Here is a 17202-nt window from a genome sequence, read left to right as displayed (position 1 = left end):
TGTTTGTTTAGAGAATGTATATTATAATCAAGCATGTTTTCATGGTACCTATGGTACCACAGTGCTTGTATGAAGGTTGATTCCCGCTGTGTTTACCCTGGAACTCCACGTGTTGACTTGTAGCACCTGCCGCAGCGCATTCGATCATGATACCGCACGATCCAAACGTCGTTCTTTTGCCACATCATCGCAACGACCTCCCTAAACTTATCACTATTCTACTTCCAGCAATGGCAAAATCCCAGCGCTTGCCGTTTGAACAGGGCCTGTTTGTCACAACACCGAACAAGATTTATTTGAGGACACAGCTTGCTTACGAGACGCTGTTCGAGTGCGAGACCCCTAACGGCATAGTCAACGCTCGAGCCTCAAAAGACAACAGCAGCCTGTTCGCTATAGCAGATGGTCAGGTTGTGATACTTCACGATGCTTCACGAACCAAGGACAGGAAATACAAATTGAAGAGTGGTGATGTATGGCATCTTCCCTAGTGACGATACGGTCTACAAATTGACGATAGCACAGGGCGAGCCACGTCTTCTTCTCTTCTCACCCGACTCGCGCACCCTGTATTTCACGACGACGTTGAACAACTCAGTTCAAGCATATTCCATACCGGATGACAAGCTTCTGCCTTCATTACCATCGCATTCATCTCCACCGAATGTGATCGCGATATCCAGTAATGGTACCGTACTTCTTTCAGCATCACCAAACCCGATGACTATGTACCTTCAAGACCAAAGATGGGGACACAGCGCGCCTGTAGACTTTCGTCCAACAGATGCCCGCTATTCTGCGACTTGTGCTGCGTTCCAACAATTGGATGGTCCCGCGCAGCCGTCATATACGAACTTTGTGATCGGATTCCAGGACGGATTACTAGCGATGTATAGTCTTTTCCTGCCTTCACTCCGAAAGTGGCCCGAAGATTCGCACAAAAATCAATTCCAGTTCTACCAGTTACAGCCTGTCCGAGTAGGTGTCATCAAGAAGCTCCATAAGCCGGCCATGGGTGGTGTGCTCGCAGCGGAGTTCATACCGGGCTACAAATCGCGTGTTGTTAGCATTAGGTATGATGGAAAATGTCGACTTGTTGACTTTGAAGGGGGAGGAGAAGTACTCCGGACATAGCATGTCTCTTATCCCGCTACTTGCTTGTCGGTATCCACGAAAGGCTCTGTACACTCAAAGCGAAGAGTAGACGGGATGGTGCTACTAGGAGGCGACGCGGTAGAAGATGCCGGAGATGTCTACGAGGGCTTTGAGACTTTGATTGCTATTGGTACACAGGCTGGAAAAGTTCTTGTTTTCAACGCCCTGGGCCTACTGATACATGAGATCACTGTGGGAGTGTCTATCACGGCTGTTGAGTGGGTCGGCAACATGACCGCGCCTTCGATTCTTCCGACTCGCGGATTGTCGCTGTCCCCCAAGCCTCGTTTCGTCGTCGATATTGTGGATGCGGAGGGATCGACTCCTTCTGACGAGGAGACCGGTACTGTCAAGAAGACTAGATCACCCCACAACTCAGCTTTAACAAGAAAACCGGTACCTGTTGGGCCACCGCCGGATCTATTTTCCGATGAGTCTAGGGAGTTCAAGTCAAGAGTTCCCAGTCGCAGAGCCTCGGATGTGTTGAGAGGCTCGCCTCTCCGCGTTGAGAGAGTGCGCAACAAACACGTGAAAAAGCCATCTGTACGACCGCGCATCTCTACAGAGACATTTCAGTCGCCTCCGGAACCTTCGCCGCACGATCCCTTTGATGTCGGCGCCGCAAAATCTCGACCCAAACTCGATCCTCCAATACAAGAAAGTCGGAGATGGCCCGAAGTACATCAGATGCCAAGTGTACCAGCCCCGTCGCGGGCACAGCTCTTCTCCGCTCCTCATAGGTCGCTCAGCTCGTCTGATGATTCGCACTTTTCGAAGGAAGAATGGTTTACACCTCCTTCCACGCGAAGACGCAAGCCAAAGGCGTCACAGCGTCATATGAGTTCAGAATCACCACTGATTACCTCAACCTCAACGACGATCCGTCCAGTGCCCTTCCCACAGTCCTCTCCCACTGCGCTCAACACACCCAACAGTCTGTACTCTCGTCCAACATCTGGCATGATGAAGGAGGAGTCTGTTGAGCATCAAGAGACTGTGGCGGAAGCACCGAGCGGGTCACGGGTCGTGCCAAAAGCTCAGCGACACGTAACTATAGCCGACCCAGGATCGTCCTCTCCCTTGGGTAGCTCGAGCAGTCTGTACTTCCGTCCCGCCGCTCAGATGTTTGAGAGGCGTTCATTGAGCAAAACACGAGAGCTTGAATTGGATCTGAGTTCTACCCTCCCAGATAGACCTAATCTTCCAATATTGAAGCCTGCTCTCAGAAGAATCGACTCAGAGACAGAATGGCCCAGCAATACATGTTCATGCTCAACGCCAAGCACGAGAAGAGACTCGGTTGCCGATGAGAGCGTAAACGACATGGCATGCCCGAGCAATACGGTTCCTAGATCAAAAGCTCCTCGAGACCACGCATTCGCCGCCGCCGCCGCCGCCACCACAGCAGCAGACTCTTCATCTTCGCTCGAAAGCCTCTACTACCCCGCACCTGGCCTTCTAGCTAAAAGTAATCTTTTCCAAAACTACAACCATCGCAACCTAACACCAGTTCTACCACGGCAGCCCATGACGAACTCGCTTGACACTCGAGCAAATTCACCTAGCAGCGTATACTCCCGCTCAATCTCAGGCGCGGTCAAAGATGCAGATCTTGTAGATGCTGGTCTTGCCGAAGATACCGATCAATCGATAACTTCTTCCAACGCACCCAATCCATCACTACCACAACATCATCAACTCAGTATCCATGCCTTGAGTACCCCGCTACCCAACACCTCACCAAGTATCTTGCATTCACCCGCTCCACAGGGCGTTTCTCGTGATCGTTTGCACGCTGTTGACAGACCGCCTGTGAAAAAGTCGAATGAGATAGGTTCAGCCAGTGTGAATGAGGCAAAGTCCGTAGTGGAGGAGATGAGATGCTTCTCTGAGGACCAAAGAGCGTTGAGACAGGAAGTCGCGGCTTTGAGGGAAGAGTATCGAGTTTTGGAGGATATGTTGTTGAAGCCAAAGGCGGAACTGGTGGTGTGAGGTAAAAGTCGGGCGTGTCGTTGCGTAGCATTTTTCAGCCCCTGCTGTCTATCCTTGGTTTTTGTCCTCTTGTAACGTACCAAATCAAAGTTATCGTCCCTACGACCTTCCCAAATCCCTCCTACTTTAAAGTGCAAAACTCATCCACCTCAAACCCACCCTCCGACTCCCCAAACCCCCGTCCTCCTCTTTCCCTCTAGTCCATTACCACTGCCTCCACTCATCAACTTCCTTTCTTCCTCCCCATCGGTATAAATACTGCCTCTAACACTCCTCCTCTTACTTCCTTCATTACTACCATATGTATGTCCCTTTCGTCCTCGCTGCGTAATCTGAGTGTCCTGCTCAACAACCGCCTTTGCCATCTTCCACAACATCCACGTCTGGCACGAGATCAACACCAGCAGAAGTAGAAGGACGATGAGAATAGCAAAGGCGATGAAGAGGAAGAGCACAGTTTCATCGTCGCGAGGAGAGGATGGATTGAGGCTGCTGCTACCCATTGTGCTTGGCCTGTGTTGTCGATGAGAAGGGGAGGGATACTTGCTAGGCGTGAATATGTGGAGCCGGTGATGAGTAAAGGGAAGGGAAGAAAAGAAAAGAAAAGGAGTTGAATGATTTTGGGTTGCCTTTGGTCCTCGGAAGTTGCTAAACTTTCGATTGCTGGGTGGGGTGCGGACCGATTGATAGGCAACGTAACGCGTTGTTGCAGATCTGTTTCAGGGATACGAGAACACGACGGGAAGACCCATGTTGACAGTTCCCGTCCAGCGTTCAACGTTGGGGCCACGCAAGGCTCCAAAACGTTTAACCAGCATCCTGGGAGACAACATGCTCGTACAAGGTTCTTTCACGGATGCAGTGATGCGAATGGAAAGGGGGGAGTTCTGATCTTGTTGTTGTGATTGATGATAAAAAAGGAGAATCTGTACAAGATAGAACAAGGGTCATTACACTACTTCTTTTGCCCGTGACCATAACTGGAACCCAGGCACCGTGCGCTATGCAATACACTGCGATATCGTTACCACCATTTATCCTATCAAACAAAGCGTTGAAGCCAGGTCGTCGAGTCGTAAGATAGCAAATGCCAGCGCCGGATGTATCATGACAAACGAAACAATCTGTTACCCAAAGTAATGTGTCCAAAAATATAAGGGAAAAGAAAAGACAAAAATACTGCTCTGCAGTGACAGCAACAACATAGGACCCAAATATAACCTGAACCTGCAAAGTCAAGCGAACTTGCAATCATCAGCTACTGCACTCTATGCAGCAAGTGGCTCCTCTGCGTTGAGCTCCTCGTCTTCGACATTCTCATCAACGCCGAAGCCGGAGTCCCATTGACGCCTAGAAGAGACCTTCTTCTTGCCCTTCTTTCCAATCTTGACCTTTTCGCTGGTCTTCAAGACCTTGCCATTAGCGACACGGTGGAGGTCGCCCACGCCTTGGGTCTTGACTTCAACACGCTTGAGCTTCATTTCTTGGACGGCTTGGAGAGCGTCCTGGTTGCGGCGCTTCAAGTCATCAGCAAGACGCTCATTCTGTTCCTGGAGTTGACGTTGCGAGGCAGTGAGGGCGTCGATGGTGGCACGAGTGTCTTCTTCAGCAAGACGGAAGCGTTCCTTCATCTCCTCGATCTGGGCCTCCAGAAGTATGATGGTCTCGAGGCGAGCTTCACCTAGCAGACGCATCTCTGTGAGCTCAGTTGTACGCTCCTCAATCATCTCCTCGTACTCCGTAGTGCGCTTCGCAGAGGCATCTTGAAGGCTCTTGATGGTGGCCTCTTGTGTCTTGATGACAGCATTAAGGGCATTAACCTCGTTAGCGTGGGCGTCGACAATGTTCAGAAGCTCGTTGGCCTCGGACTCAACACGCCTTGAGAGAGACAAGTTCTCCTTGCGGTAGCCTTCGTTCTCCGCCTTCTGAACCGTGAGATCCTCCTCAAGAGAATCGATCCTTCCCTGGAGGGCAGTCGTATCCTCAAGGTAGATGCGCTCCTTCTCAGTGACCTGCTCGAAGAGATCGTTGATCTCAGCTTGTTGCCGTTGGATCTGGTTGTTAAGGTCCGTGATGTTGGCCTGGAGTGAGGTGATGGTGGAGTTGGTGGAGTTCTCCAGCGCCATGTACTTGGTCTTCAGGTCAGCGAGCTGAGCAGCAAGGTTGGCGACTTGGACGTCACGATCCTGCTCGAGCTGATCGCGAGCATCGGTCATGTCAGACAGGTTGTTCTCAAGTGTCGCGATATCACTCTCAAGGCCGAGGATCTGCTGCTCCAACTGACCAATTGTGTTCTCCTTAGTCTGACGCAGCTCAGTCTCTGCATCGAGCAGGTTGTTCAGTTCAAGCTCGCGCTCATCGGCGTCTTCTTGCAGCTCTGCCAGAGCGGTCTCCTTCTCTTGTTGGAGTTGGAAAAGCTTGGATCGCAGCTCATTAGCCTGAAGGCCAGTGTCGTGGAGGCGGGTGGTGAGATCTTCGATCTTGTCATTCGCCTCGTCAAGATCAGCCTCGGTCTTCTCGCGTTGAGCACGTTCAGAACCTAGATTCTCTCGGGTGTTGGCAAGCTGTTCCTTGAGTTCAACGATGGCCTCGTTGAGGTTTTCGATGGTGTTGGCGTGCTGGTAGACCTGCTCGATCTGGTCATCACGCTCGCCCTCCGCAGTCTCGCGGGCGGCGGTCTGCGCAGCCAGACGCTCTCTGAGAGTAGTCATGTCGGTGGTGATGTTATCGACATCGGTCTCCATGCGCGCAATACTGTCCTCCAACTCCTCGATGTAAGCATCTTTTTGCTTTACTTCGGCCTCGGCAGCATCGCGACCTTCCTGCTCGGCATCGAGGTTTGCCTCCAGAGCCTGGATGCGCTCGGTGTATTCCTGTTCCATGCGTGCGATCGTCTCGTGGTGGTTCGTCTCGAATTCGGTTGCGGCGGCGGTGACGTTGTCGAGGTCCACACGATACTTTTCGAGAGCTTCGCGTAGTCGTGCCAGGGAGACGTCCTTGTCTTGGTTCTCATCTTGCAGACCAGCGATTGCGCTATCTTGTTCGGCGAGAGTGAGTTCCTGTTGGTTAGAAAGTTCCGTCAGGGCAGCGTTCCGCTCCTCGAGATCAAGAATGGCGCGCGCCTTGTCCTCGTTTGCCTTATCGAGTGTGAAGACGTCTGACTCTAACTGCTTCACGCGCTCGTCTGATTCGCCCAGCAGGTCGAGAACACCCTCGTATTGTCGTCGGACAAGCACTTCGGCCTTTTGAGAGATGCTGATTTGAGAGAGCTGCTGCTTGAGCTCAAAGAAGAGGCCGCTGAAGAGCTCAGGAACCTTTTGAAGAAGTTGTTGGTTGGTAAGACCAACGGTGGTACCGGGGAAGAATTTCTCAATCTCAGCGCGAAGGTCCTCGAAACCATGGCGCAAGTCGGTCAGAATTTCGCTCGAAGAAGCACCAGCCTCAATGAAGCGAAGGTTCTGAAGCTCGATGGTGATCAAGCGCAGCGCACCTTGAGACTCACCCAAGGCCTTGCTCATCTGCTTCAGCTCCCGCTCGTAGCGCTCGACGGCCTCATCTTCGATCTTGTCCATTATGATATCCTCGCCTTCGATGAGATTGTCACGGCTAAGTTGCGATAGAGATGGCAGGGATTCGAGTGTCATCTGGCTGGAAATCTCTAGCGCGCGGGAAGAGTACTTGCCAACGGGTGTCGGCTCCATGTCAAGATCTTGCGACATGTTCAGCTCGTCAGGGTTGACCATGACCATACCGTCTTCGTCATCGGACATGTCAACTGGTTCATTGTCGTCACCATTGTACAGGGAAGAAGCGCGTAGCTCGTCAATCTGTTGACGGGCCTCGTCCAGTTCCACTTGCAGATCATTCGCGTCTGCGTCTGCGATGTCGATCTCACCTAACCGGCGGGCTTCGAGGCGGTATTCCAGGTCCTTGATCTTGTCATCCTGGGCCTTGAGCTGACGACGTAGCTCCAGGAACATCCTCTTGTCCTTCTTCTGGTGGTCTTCGAAGTCGTTTACTTCCTGGCTCAGATGGCTTCGGCGGAGGCGGCGACGCGCGCGGCCATCCAGGACTTGTGTGAGGGGCGCAAACTGAACGCGGTTGCCGTTGTTCTCGACCTCGTCGACACGCTCAACGTGCAGCTGAGCTGGCATGGACATGCGGGCGCGGCGGGTGTTGGTGAAGCGGCTGCGGGAGGCACCGACACGGTCGAGATGGGGTGTCAGGCCAGGTAGCGGCTGTGTAGAGGCGGGTCGGTTGAACATGAGCTCGTCGTCCTCGTCATCGGCGGCGACTGGAGGCTCAGAGTGTCGGCGGTTGTAGCGGCGCGTGGTGCTGGTGCTCTGCTCCTGGACATGAACATTGTCTCCCCGCTGCGAGCGCGAGAAGGACTGCCGCCTCTCTTCGGCGATCTGGTCCTCGTCATCGTCCTCGATGGTCTGGAGGCGCTTGGTGCGCTTCGTCTGAGAGAGCTCCGCTGAGGGCGAGGCGGTTCGCTTGCCAACAGATGACATGTCGTCGGTTGTCTGGTTCTTAGACGGGCGGCCGCGTTTGCGTCGAGGAGCGTCACCGGGACCTTCGTGGTGGTGCTCTGATGGGAGGCCACTGAGGCGCGCCATGGTTGAGCGGGTACAAGAGGGTTGAGCTGCGACTGCCTTTAGTACACGGTGCCTAACAAACAAACAACAAAGGCTTTGCGAGGCGGCGGCAGCGGTGAATTGCTGCGACACGTCGTGTTGTTGGAGCTCGCGTACCTGGCCAAAAATTCGTCAACAGGGCAGGATCGTCCAATGGCCCGTGATTGACAACAGCGAACGGTTGCAGCTGGTGCCAGTGGAGAGTGCGGTGGGAATGGTTGTAGTGGGGGTATATGGAGAGAGAAAGGCAGGGCCAAGTTTTGATATATTCAAAAAGTGGTTGACGGGCACCTGCAATAGTGGGTTGGGTGGGCGAAATGGGGTGGTTGGGTCGCGGCTAGCTCTTTGCTACGTCAATGCGAGCTTGCGGTGAGTCGAGGCCCCTAGTCGTCCAGCTTTCACGCTAACCTCCACTGACGTCGACGCGACTACCGGCGCCATCTACGCGTTTTCACTACACTAGCAATCTAACATCTGAAACAGGCCGTGAACCGGTTTGTTCTGTCGGAACCGCTGCGCGAATGAGCCTCTGTCGCGTCGTTATACAAAGAGCCCGACGTCATCGCCGCCTCTTCACGTACTACAGTGCGCGTTCGAACCTCGAGCTAGCTGATCTTCATTGTACTAAAGTCTAGACGTGCAGGCAGCTGTCAGGGCAACAGACGGCCCGGACATGGACTACTATGCTTTTGAGGGGTAGGCCGATGCAATGGATCTCCCCATGCATTCTCCGATCACATCTCCAGCCACGTTTGCTATCACCGAAGCGCTGTTACTTCTTCAACAGGAAGTCACTTTCGAAAAACAACCCCTTCGTTGCGCTTGCAACTCCGTACAACCCTCCCAAAGGCCATGTATCCCAAAATTGCCGGTATGCCCAGTCATTCCACGTTTCCGTCTTCCTCACGCTTGCTCCCCCAGCAACGCCTTGCAGATCAACTTTCACTTTGTCGTAGACACTTGGCAAGCTCTCGGCATGGTACTTTCTCCGGAGCTCCATGTACTTCTTCTCGTCGTAGATATCCCAGAACTCTTGCTCAGTGTAGTACGCATGCGCATACAAACACTTCATGCCGCCTAACTCGGTGACTTTGGCTTCAAAATCCCTGTTCAGCTTGATGAATGCGTGAGCGTCGCTTGGTCCCATGTCCCATATCCCCACGTCAAGCAGAATGTCATCCTTCACATTGTTGCCTTGGGAGAAGCTTCGCTCCCCGAGAGGTGCTGATTTCACCGGACACAGCCAGAGCGGCCAAATGCCCGTCCTTTCGTCAGTCCATCTAACAAACTCATCTGCTGCGTCATATGGTACACCATAGTCCTGAATGATTGTTCGGGAGGCGAGGCCCGATCGATGTAGGGCATGCACCATTGTCCGCGAATACATGAAGGGATCCAGCAGGAAGCGCGTAACACGATTGAAAGGCGTTACGAAGTACTTGAATGCCCGTAGTCCTGACCAAAAGACACCCCGGTCGTAGCGGAAGAGATAAGATTGAACAGGCACTAGTTCCCTGTATGTAGTCTTCTCGCTCTGTGTCCGCTTTAGGATGTCTTCCGCGTGCATGTATAGCCAAGGATCTGTCGCTTTGTCGAAGCTCTGGATTTTTCTATCGATTGGGGCGTCGGTCAAGCGGCCGATCATGATTACTCCGCTCGTCATCGAATACAGGATGCCATCCATGTAGTCGACCTCCGGATCATCTTGATAGTGTCGCAACTGTTTGACGGCTTCGTTCGTTGAGCCGACTGGAATGTACTCCAACTCAACATAGCGACAAGCACTAATAAGCTCCATTTTGAGCAGGGTAATGACGCCCAGGCTGCCGCAACTCCCTGCTGCTGTGAAAAACAGATCGCGATGCTCTTCTGCCGATGCCCATACTACCTCGCCGTTACCCAAGATGAGCTCAATGCCCGAGATGGTGCGGTCAAACAGCCCATACTTATATGAACTGCTTTCGCCGCTGGTGCCAGCAAACCTGACAACACTAGTTAGTCCTCTGACACACAGTAAGCTTTGTTCAGATTCCCGTGACTTACCCACCACCCACGGTGATGTTCGGAAGTTCCATAACGACCTTTGGCAAGAAACCCTTAGCCATTGTGGCTTCTACAAGCTTATCCATCGGCACGTTCGGCTCCACGAGGACGGTCTTCTGGAGCTCATCGAACTCTAGCACATGGTTCAGGGAACTAACGTCAATAATCTGATTGCGATCACGAGACGATTTCCGGGTTGACAGCGTAGAACCATGATATATGCGAAACGGAGTTTTCGAGGCACTGAATCTGGCGACCTGCGATGCGAGTGTTGCTACTGTTGAGTTGTGTATATCCATGGTATGAATGTAATGATGCAATGCGATGTAACAATGTTGTTGGGCGATTCGAGGATGAAGGGAACATGGCGTCGCATTACTTTTGATGTATACATAAGCGTAGGGCCGCCGCGCCTTCTCCACTACCCGTTCGATCCTGCTAAAGTCAATATCTGACCACTCGCACCGGGCCAAGAACTACTCTTGTGCGGGGCAAAGGATCGATATACGTTGCTTTCTGGGGATTTCATATCACTGGAGATATCTAAGTTTGGTAAACGTAATTCAGAGCAGCCTGAATCGCAGTCGGACGCGCGAGTGTCGCTTTCCGTCTCGCGGACGATGGAATCGCGCGCACCCATGGTGACCGGAAGCGCGGAAGACGATCCACTCGCTAAGGACGCTGACGTACGGCGTTCAGAACGACTACCCAGTTCCACGGGTCTTGCTTGCGTATACTATACGACAGAAACGATCACTGGATGGCTGGAGGTGGCTGACAGACTTCTGGCTCATTTTTTCCGCGATTGCAGAAGCAGAAGCAAGGACTGGTGGTTTAACCTCCTGGATTCGTGGGGCAAGTTCGACCCACTGCTAGCGCAACTTCTTCAGCCTCATCAGCGACGCATCAAGCAAGGAGCCAATACTAGGAGCTTTGCACTCACAATCGCACCACTGCAGTTGGCTCTACACGATCTTTCCGGATGGAGCAACACAAAGCTACTGTAGAGACAGTTCGCTCTCGCATACAGCATTTCTACAACACCAAAACCGGGTTCCGGGTCTACCATGGCAGCACCAATTCCACTCGCCATGCTGATTTCGACCGAGATTCCATTGTCGATGTCAGCTCCCTCAACCACGTTTTATCTATTGACAGAGAGAAGAGAACAGCGCTTGTCGAACCTAATGTGCCCATGGATGCCTTGGTCAGAGAAACCATGAAAGCGGGCTTGCTGCCTCCAGTTGTTATGGAATTTCCAGGCATTACCGTAGGAGGAGGTTTTGTGGGCACAGCAGGAGAAAGCAGCAGTTTCAAACACGGCTTCTTCGATCGTACTGTCCTAAGCGCTGAAGTGGTCTTGGCAGATGGCACGCTTGTCACGGCTTCTCAGACCGAGAGTCAAGAGCTCTTTGAAGGTCTGAGAGGTAGTTTCGGAACTCTCGGGGTACTCACATTGGTGGAATTGCAGCTTGTCCCTCTGCAAAAGCTAGTCGAGGTCACTTACCACCCAACGTTTTCCTTTGAGAACGCCACAGACAAGATGCAATACCACACCACCGACCAAAGGAACGACTACGTTGATGGGGTCTTATTCTCCAAAGGCACCGGAGTTATAGTCACAGGTCGCCTCGTTGACGCAGAACATACGCCTGGGCTACCTATTCAACGATTCTCTAGACCCTGGGACGAATGGTTTTGGATACGCGCGAAGGCGCTTGCATCTAAGGGTATTATTACAAAGGAACTTGTTCCGGTAGAAGACTACCTGTTTCGTTACGATCGTGGGGCCTTCTGGATGGGCATGTATGCTTACAAGCAGTTTATGGTCCCTTTCATGCGGTTCACACGCTTCTTGCTGGACTACTTCATGCACACACGAATCATGTATCACGCGTTACATGCCTCTGGGTATACGGACCGTTTTATAATCCACGACATCGCATTCCCGGCGGCAAACACTGCATCCTTCTTGGACTATGCGGACCAATCGTTCAATATATACCCGATCTGGTTGTGTCCACTGCGACAGGATGGTCGAAGCTCTATGGGACACCCTAAGCCGTTCGAGGGGCCGGTTGGCGGAAAGCAGATAGGTGCATACGACGGTAAATATATCAGTGTTGGAATCTGGGGTCCATATCCATCCAGCGAGATTGAGTATGTCCGCGCAAATCGCGAAATCGAAGCAAAGATGCACGAGCTTGGTGGACTCAAATGGTTATACTCGCGTGTCTTCTATACCGAAGACGAATGGTGGCAAGTCTATGACAAGCACGAGTACGATGCTCTTCGTAGCAAGTACAACGCAAATTCCCTGCCAAGTATATGGGACAAGGTCAAAGACAGGGGAAGGAAGGAGGAATTTGGTCCAGGTCTGAAGGGTATGTTGAAGCGGATCGTGAAGAGCAATGACCTGTTGAGTGGGCTATATGGCATCTACAAGGCGGTCAAGGGCGGAGATTACATGTTGAAGAAGAAGGTTTCCTAGGAGAAACTGGTTGAATGGTGGCTGTATTCTCTCGGAATTGCATGTAGAACGATTTCGGTTAGCGCCATCCCTCAAACGCATCGCTATTCTCCCTATCTCTCTTCGCCTCACCTACTCTTTGCTTCCCCCCTTTCCGCCGATTACAAACCCCATTTTCTCTATTGCAAATAATGGGTTTTTTTATGGGAACGCGCGATTGCGATCGTCACGGAAGCCTTCCTGCCGTCTAGGAATAATGATGACGTCTTAGGGGTCGGACTCCTTCTGCGATCAAGGCGCAGGAATTCCAAATTCTTAGCGCAAATCAACGATCAACACCACGGACACGGCAGCCATGCTCAATGACAGCTCAACGTGAATGTATAAGCAACAACGTTTTGGCAATCTCGGCATCCAGACCTTCGAGCATGACGCCTTTATGTCCAATCACAGCGCATCGTCATCCTCGAGCCTCGAAATCGTTCCGACTATACATGCCCATGCAGGTTGTGTACCACTGGTACTTCCGGACACCACCACGAGCACATGGGCAGGGGCAATGAACGATAACTTGGGCTGCAAGGATTCCCTGCGTGTCCGCCAAAACTACCGCTTAAAAGCAGAAAGTGGCTGACCAACCTGCAGCGTGAGGAAGCTATCCGGTGAGGCTTCCCGTTATCTTAATACGTCCTACGCATGTGCTATTGACGTCTTCTAGAATGCAAGATCGCAATGTACCCGCTTGTGGTAGCTTCCGCTGGAGTGGGAAAGTAGTCTCCACATACTAGAGCTAGCGCTCGAGGAGCTTCATCAATTACTCAATTCAGCCTATGATGCCATAGGAATATCCGCTGCTAGGCCGAAGCTGCGCCCGATTTGAGAATTTACACTCTGGTACCCCACGATTTCACAGTTTCGGATGTTCTCTTGCCGCGTTAGCTGCCGATTGAACATGCAAACGGTTTCTCACGGTACTTTGACCAAAACGCCGGCAAGTGACTATGGGTTGCACAACGTCAATTTGGATGGCGAACCGCTGGATAACGCTATGGAATCTTCCGATCGACGAGTTCGTGCGCTATGACTTTACTGATGGCTCCTATTTGGAAGGGCCGGAAGGGAAAGGCAGCTAGTCGCATGCTTACACGGCCACGTACTATATAGTCAGGCAGCCACATTCCATCGCGGTGAAGGTAAGCTCTGTTCAGGTCGTGTTTCACCTAATCCATTGAGCGAATATTTCTTTTCTCTCTCTGTCTCCTCCCCTGGATAGTGATTACTCAACCTCACGTTACTCACAACCATGGCTCCAGTCAAAGCAGTTTTACCCCTTGCCCTCGCTGGCTTCGCGGCTGCGAGGCAATGTTCGACCTTCATGATTGAGACATCGATTAGCTCGAGGCAAGGACAGTTCAAGGAAGTACCCGTCGAAGGCAACCTCGAGGTTGGCGCATTCGTCGCTCGATTTAACCAATTCGGCAAGAATTACACAGCAGAGCTTCTTGAGGATTACCAAACGTTGGAGGGTACCTACAACATCTCCGCACAGTACTGTAAGCCAGACAGTGGCAACGGCAAAACCATCCAACTCTTGAGTCACGGTATTGGTTTCGACAAGACATACTGGGACCTCGAGTACGACAACTACAACTACAGCTATGTCGATGTGGCCCTGGCTGCTGGCTACAGTACGCTCGCGATCGACCGTCTAGGTATCGGTCTATCTTCCCATGGAGACCCATTCAACGAGTAAGTGGGAAACGCAACTCGTTCTGCATAGTTTACTGACCATTCTCTTTTCTTATTAGGATCCAAGCTCAAGCTGAAGTTGAAGCTCTCAACTCTGTCACTACGCAACTGCGCAAGGGCGAGATCCCAGAGATTAGCTGCGCATACGACAAGGTCATCCACGTTGGTCACTCATTCGGTAGTGTCCAGTCCTACTGGCTCTCCGCTCTCTACCCTGAGAACACGGACGGTGTTATCCTTACTGGTTTCTCTGTAGCCGGACAATTCCTGGCCTACATCACTGCCGGATGGAACCTGCACAGCGCTCGCCTTAACCAGCCTCTGCGTTTCGGAAATTCCTCGAACACCGTCGTCCGTGCTATCGCCGACCAGTATGATGTGAGCGAGAACGTCGTCAGTGGTCTTCAGAAAATCCTCGCAGCTGCTGGTGTGGACCTGACCTCTGATGAGGTATGGAACGAGGTCGCGACCACCGAAGTTCTCGACCTGATCAACGGTTACAACAAGACTGTTGACACCCTTAACTACCCCTCTGGATACTTGGCACACTCCGACCTCACTGCCCTGCAGTACGCTTTCCTCCAGCCTGGCAACTACGATGTTGGCCTAGCTCTCGTAGCCGAGAAGACCAAGCAGCCCGTCACCACCGGTGAGCTCCTGACCATCGGTGGCTCGCCGAGTTCATCTCCCTTTACTGGCCCCGTCCTTGTCATCACCGGTGAAAACGACGTACCATTCTGTGGAGGAAACTGCTACGGTAAAGTTATGGGTACAAACACCTCCAACATCCCCGAGGGTGTTGCTATGGCTTACCCATCAGCCTCTGCTTTCGAGGCGTACATTCAGCCCAACACTGGTCACGGCTTGAACTTCCATTACAACGCCACCGCTGGTTACCAAGTCATGCAAGACTTCTTGGCAAGCAATGGTCTTGCTGCGCAGTAAACATCTCAAGCATTGCACTCTGTCGCTTTGACTTGTCGCTGCGCTTCCGAGCGGGTTAAAAGCTTTTGAGAGTACGACATAGCTTGAGTTAGCGGCTAGTAAATTAATACGTAATGTCTTGTAATTCATGTATACGATGATTGTTTGATGATTTTTTTGCGCTACGTCTTTGTTATTGCTTACTCATGACCGTGCTTGTCGGAATTCACAATCGGTACGTACTCTCTAGGGCATTTCCACCAGTCAAACCCGAGACTAGAATTTCCAATTCCTGACCAAAATGTTTCAAGCACAGATCCTCGATCCTGTCGAAATTGTATGAGGATTGAGTGCAAGCGCGGGTGACCAAATGCTGATGAATAAGAGCCTTGTTGCTGACTTGCAGCTTTCTAAGGTGGTAACCGGTTAGCTCCGGATGCACAACAGCCTCAACCGAGGCGAAAGTACATGGGGCCATGACGTTAGCAGCAGCGCCCTACATGTACTGCATACTCTATTGCTGGTTACCAAAGACTTATTCAGGACGAAATAATACCGGTCACGTTCCATGCGTGCGGTCTCAATACCAACAATGTCGACGGTGATCCACTTCGGGCATGCACGATGGGTAGACTACGGGCGGTAACGCGGGGCTACTCCGCGCAGGTAACCAGTTTTGTCGTAGTTGGGATGGAAGCAATCCGGTCTACTGGTTAGTCATGGCTTTCATAGCATTGAGGCTGCAGAATTCCCTGATGAAGATAGTAGTCAGCAAGCTGCGCGATGTAGAACTCCACTGCAAGCTCCACCCAGATGTAGGGTTGAACCACAGTATACGAGGCCAGGCTTGCGGGCCAAGGCCGAAGAGACATTGGCACGAAGCAGTGGATACATGGACTGGGCTCTGAGCAGGATGCAAGAGTTGACAGGTAGAAGAGGAGGACTTCGAGGTATAAAGGGAGGTTTGCACCGCCTGTAAACAATCAGCCATCGCATCGCTATCCAGCATTTCCCAGACTTCAATAGCATAGCCTGCCTATTCAATTCCGTTGCTAGCCCTCAAGATGAAGTTCGCTTCTACCATCGCCCTTGCGGCTCTCACGCTTTTCAACACCGTTCGCGGTGATGGTACGATAGTCAAACGATACGTGTCTTCAATAGCTAACACATATCAGCTGTACCGTGGGAGCGTATTGACAAAGACGACGCAGTAAGTCACCATTCCCCCAACCCAACCTATACTGCCATCTGACATCCAATCCAGCTACTCCTGATTCTCGATCTGCAAGTCGGTCTTTTCCAACTCGCTAGAGATTGGGACCCAACTCTCTACAAGCAAAACATCATGGCACATGCCGAGCTAGGCAAAGTCTTCGACATCCCTGTCATCCTGAGCACATCTGCGGACCAAGGTCCCAACGGTCCCTTGCCCAAGGAGATGTTGGAGATGTATCCCGATGCGCCGCTCATCAGACGTCAAGGCGAGGTCAAGTAAGTCATTTCTGCTTCGTTCACTCCTTCTTGTTACCCATCCACTCGAGAAGACATCCATCGCTGCGTATTCAGCTAACACATCCCCAGCGCCTGGGACAACGCTGATTTCAAAGCCGCCATTCGCGCGGCAAACAAAACCCAAATCATCGTCGGAGGCATTACTACAGACGTCTGCACCACCTTCCTCGCTCTTGCCCTCCGCGCAGAAGGCTACTCTGTTTTTGCCAACGTCGAAGCCAGTGGTACTTACTCGGAGCTCGTGCGCGATACAGCAAATTCGCGCATGCAAGCCGCAGGTGTTCAACTTGTCTCGCTCTTCTCTATCGTATGTGATTTGATGAGGGACTGGCGCAACACCCCCGGTGCTAAGGAGGTACTGCCATACCTGGACAAGTACTTGCCGGTTTACGGAATGGTTGCAAGGGGACATGCTGCGGCTGTGGACAACGGAACGGTCCAACCTGGAGAGATTGATCTCATCACTGGAGAGAATGGAACGATCGTCATTTAGAGTGGCGTGAGTGCTTAGATGGTGGATGATGTACGTGGATGGAAGACGGATACTGGGGGTAGGGTGCGAATTACAAGAGCGGGCGGAGAGGAAGAAAATTTCATGCCAGACTAGCGTACGTACAACGTCCATATCAGAGATGTCGAAGCATAAGCATCTAGTGCCTAGTTTGAATATGTGAATTCACCACCCTGCCTGTATTTTGCAATCAAACATGACTTGCAAAA

At 51.9% G+C, this 17202-nt stretch overlaps 6 protein-coding genes across 6 annotated transcripts; 4 read left to right on the top strand and 2 right to left on the bottom strand.

The window, feature by feature from the left end:
* Window positions 1-230: 230 nt before the first annotated feature.
* AA0111_g6898 (hypothetical protein) lies at window positions 231-3147 on the top strand (the record flags this gene model as incomplete). The annotated part of the gene is made up of 3 exons (XM_028653170.1): window positions 231-473; window positions 526-1073; window positions 1200-3147. 3 exons carry the CDS (start codon window positions 231-233, stop codon window positions 3145-3147), a joined length of 2739 nt encoding a protein of 912 aa, XP_028505511.1.
* A 1268-nt stretch (window positions 3148-4415) lies between these two features.
* On the bottom strand, window positions 4416-7766 carry AA0111_g6897 (hypothetical protein; the record flags this gene model as incomplete). Its single annotated transcript, XM_028653169.1, has 1 exon — window positions 4416-7766. One exon carries the CDS (start codon window positions 7764-7766, stop codon window positions 4416-4418), a length of 3351 nt encoding a protein of 1116 aa, XP_028505516.1.
* A 790-nt stretch (window positions 7767-8556) lies between these two features.
* On the bottom strand, window positions 8557-10126 carry AA0111_g6896 (hypothetical protein; the record flags this gene model as incomplete). The annotated part of the gene is made up of 2 exons (XM_028653168.1): window positions 8557-9766; window positions 9828-10126. 2 exons carry the CDS (start codon window positions 10124-10126, stop codon window positions 8557-8559), a joined length of 1509 nt encoding a protein of 502 aa, XP_028505517.1.
* Window positions 10127-10809: 683 nt separating this feature from the next.
* Window positions 10810-12318, top strand: AA0111_g6895 (hypothetical protein; the record flags this gene model as incomplete). The annotated part of the gene is made up of 1 exon (XM_028653167.1): window positions 10810-12318. One exon carries the CDS (start codon window positions 10810-10812, stop codon window positions 12316-12318), a length of 1509 nt encoding a protein of 502 aa, XP_028505518.1.
* A 1282-nt stretch (window positions 12319-13600) lies between these two features.
* Window positions 13601-14991, top strand: AA0111_g6894 (hypothetical protein; the record flags this gene model as incomplete). Its single annotated transcript, XM_028653166.1, has 2 exons — window positions 13601-14046; window positions 14106-14991. 2 exons carry the CDS (start codon window positions 13601-13603, stop codon window positions 14989-14991), a joined length of 1332 nt encoding a protein of 443 aa, XP_028505519.1.
* A 1043-nt stretch (window positions 14992-16034) lies between these two features.
* On the top strand, window positions 16035-16975 carry AA0111_g6893 (hypothetical protein; the record flags this gene model as incomplete). The annotated part of the gene is made up of 4 exons (XM_028653165.1): window positions 16035-16098; window positions 16146-16180; window positions 16235-16461; window positions 16552-16975. The coding sequence occupies 4 exons, from the start codon at window positions 16035-16037 to the stop codon at window positions 16973-16975; spliced, it is 750 nt and encodes a 249-aa protein (XP_028505512.1).
* Between the last annotated feature and the right edge of the window lie 227 nt (window positions 16976-17202).

The sequence above is a fragment of the Alternaria arborescens genome (genome assembly GCF_004154835.1).
Source record: "Alternaria arborescens strain FERA 675 chromosome Unknown contig_15, whole genome shotgun sequence".
Lineage (NCBI taxonomy): Eukaryota > Fungi > Ascomycota > Dothideomycetes > Pleosporales > Pleosporaceae > Alternaria > Alternaria arborescens.
Note: the sequence above shows the minus strand (reverse complement) of the source record. Positions and strands in the feature narration are given on the sequence as shown.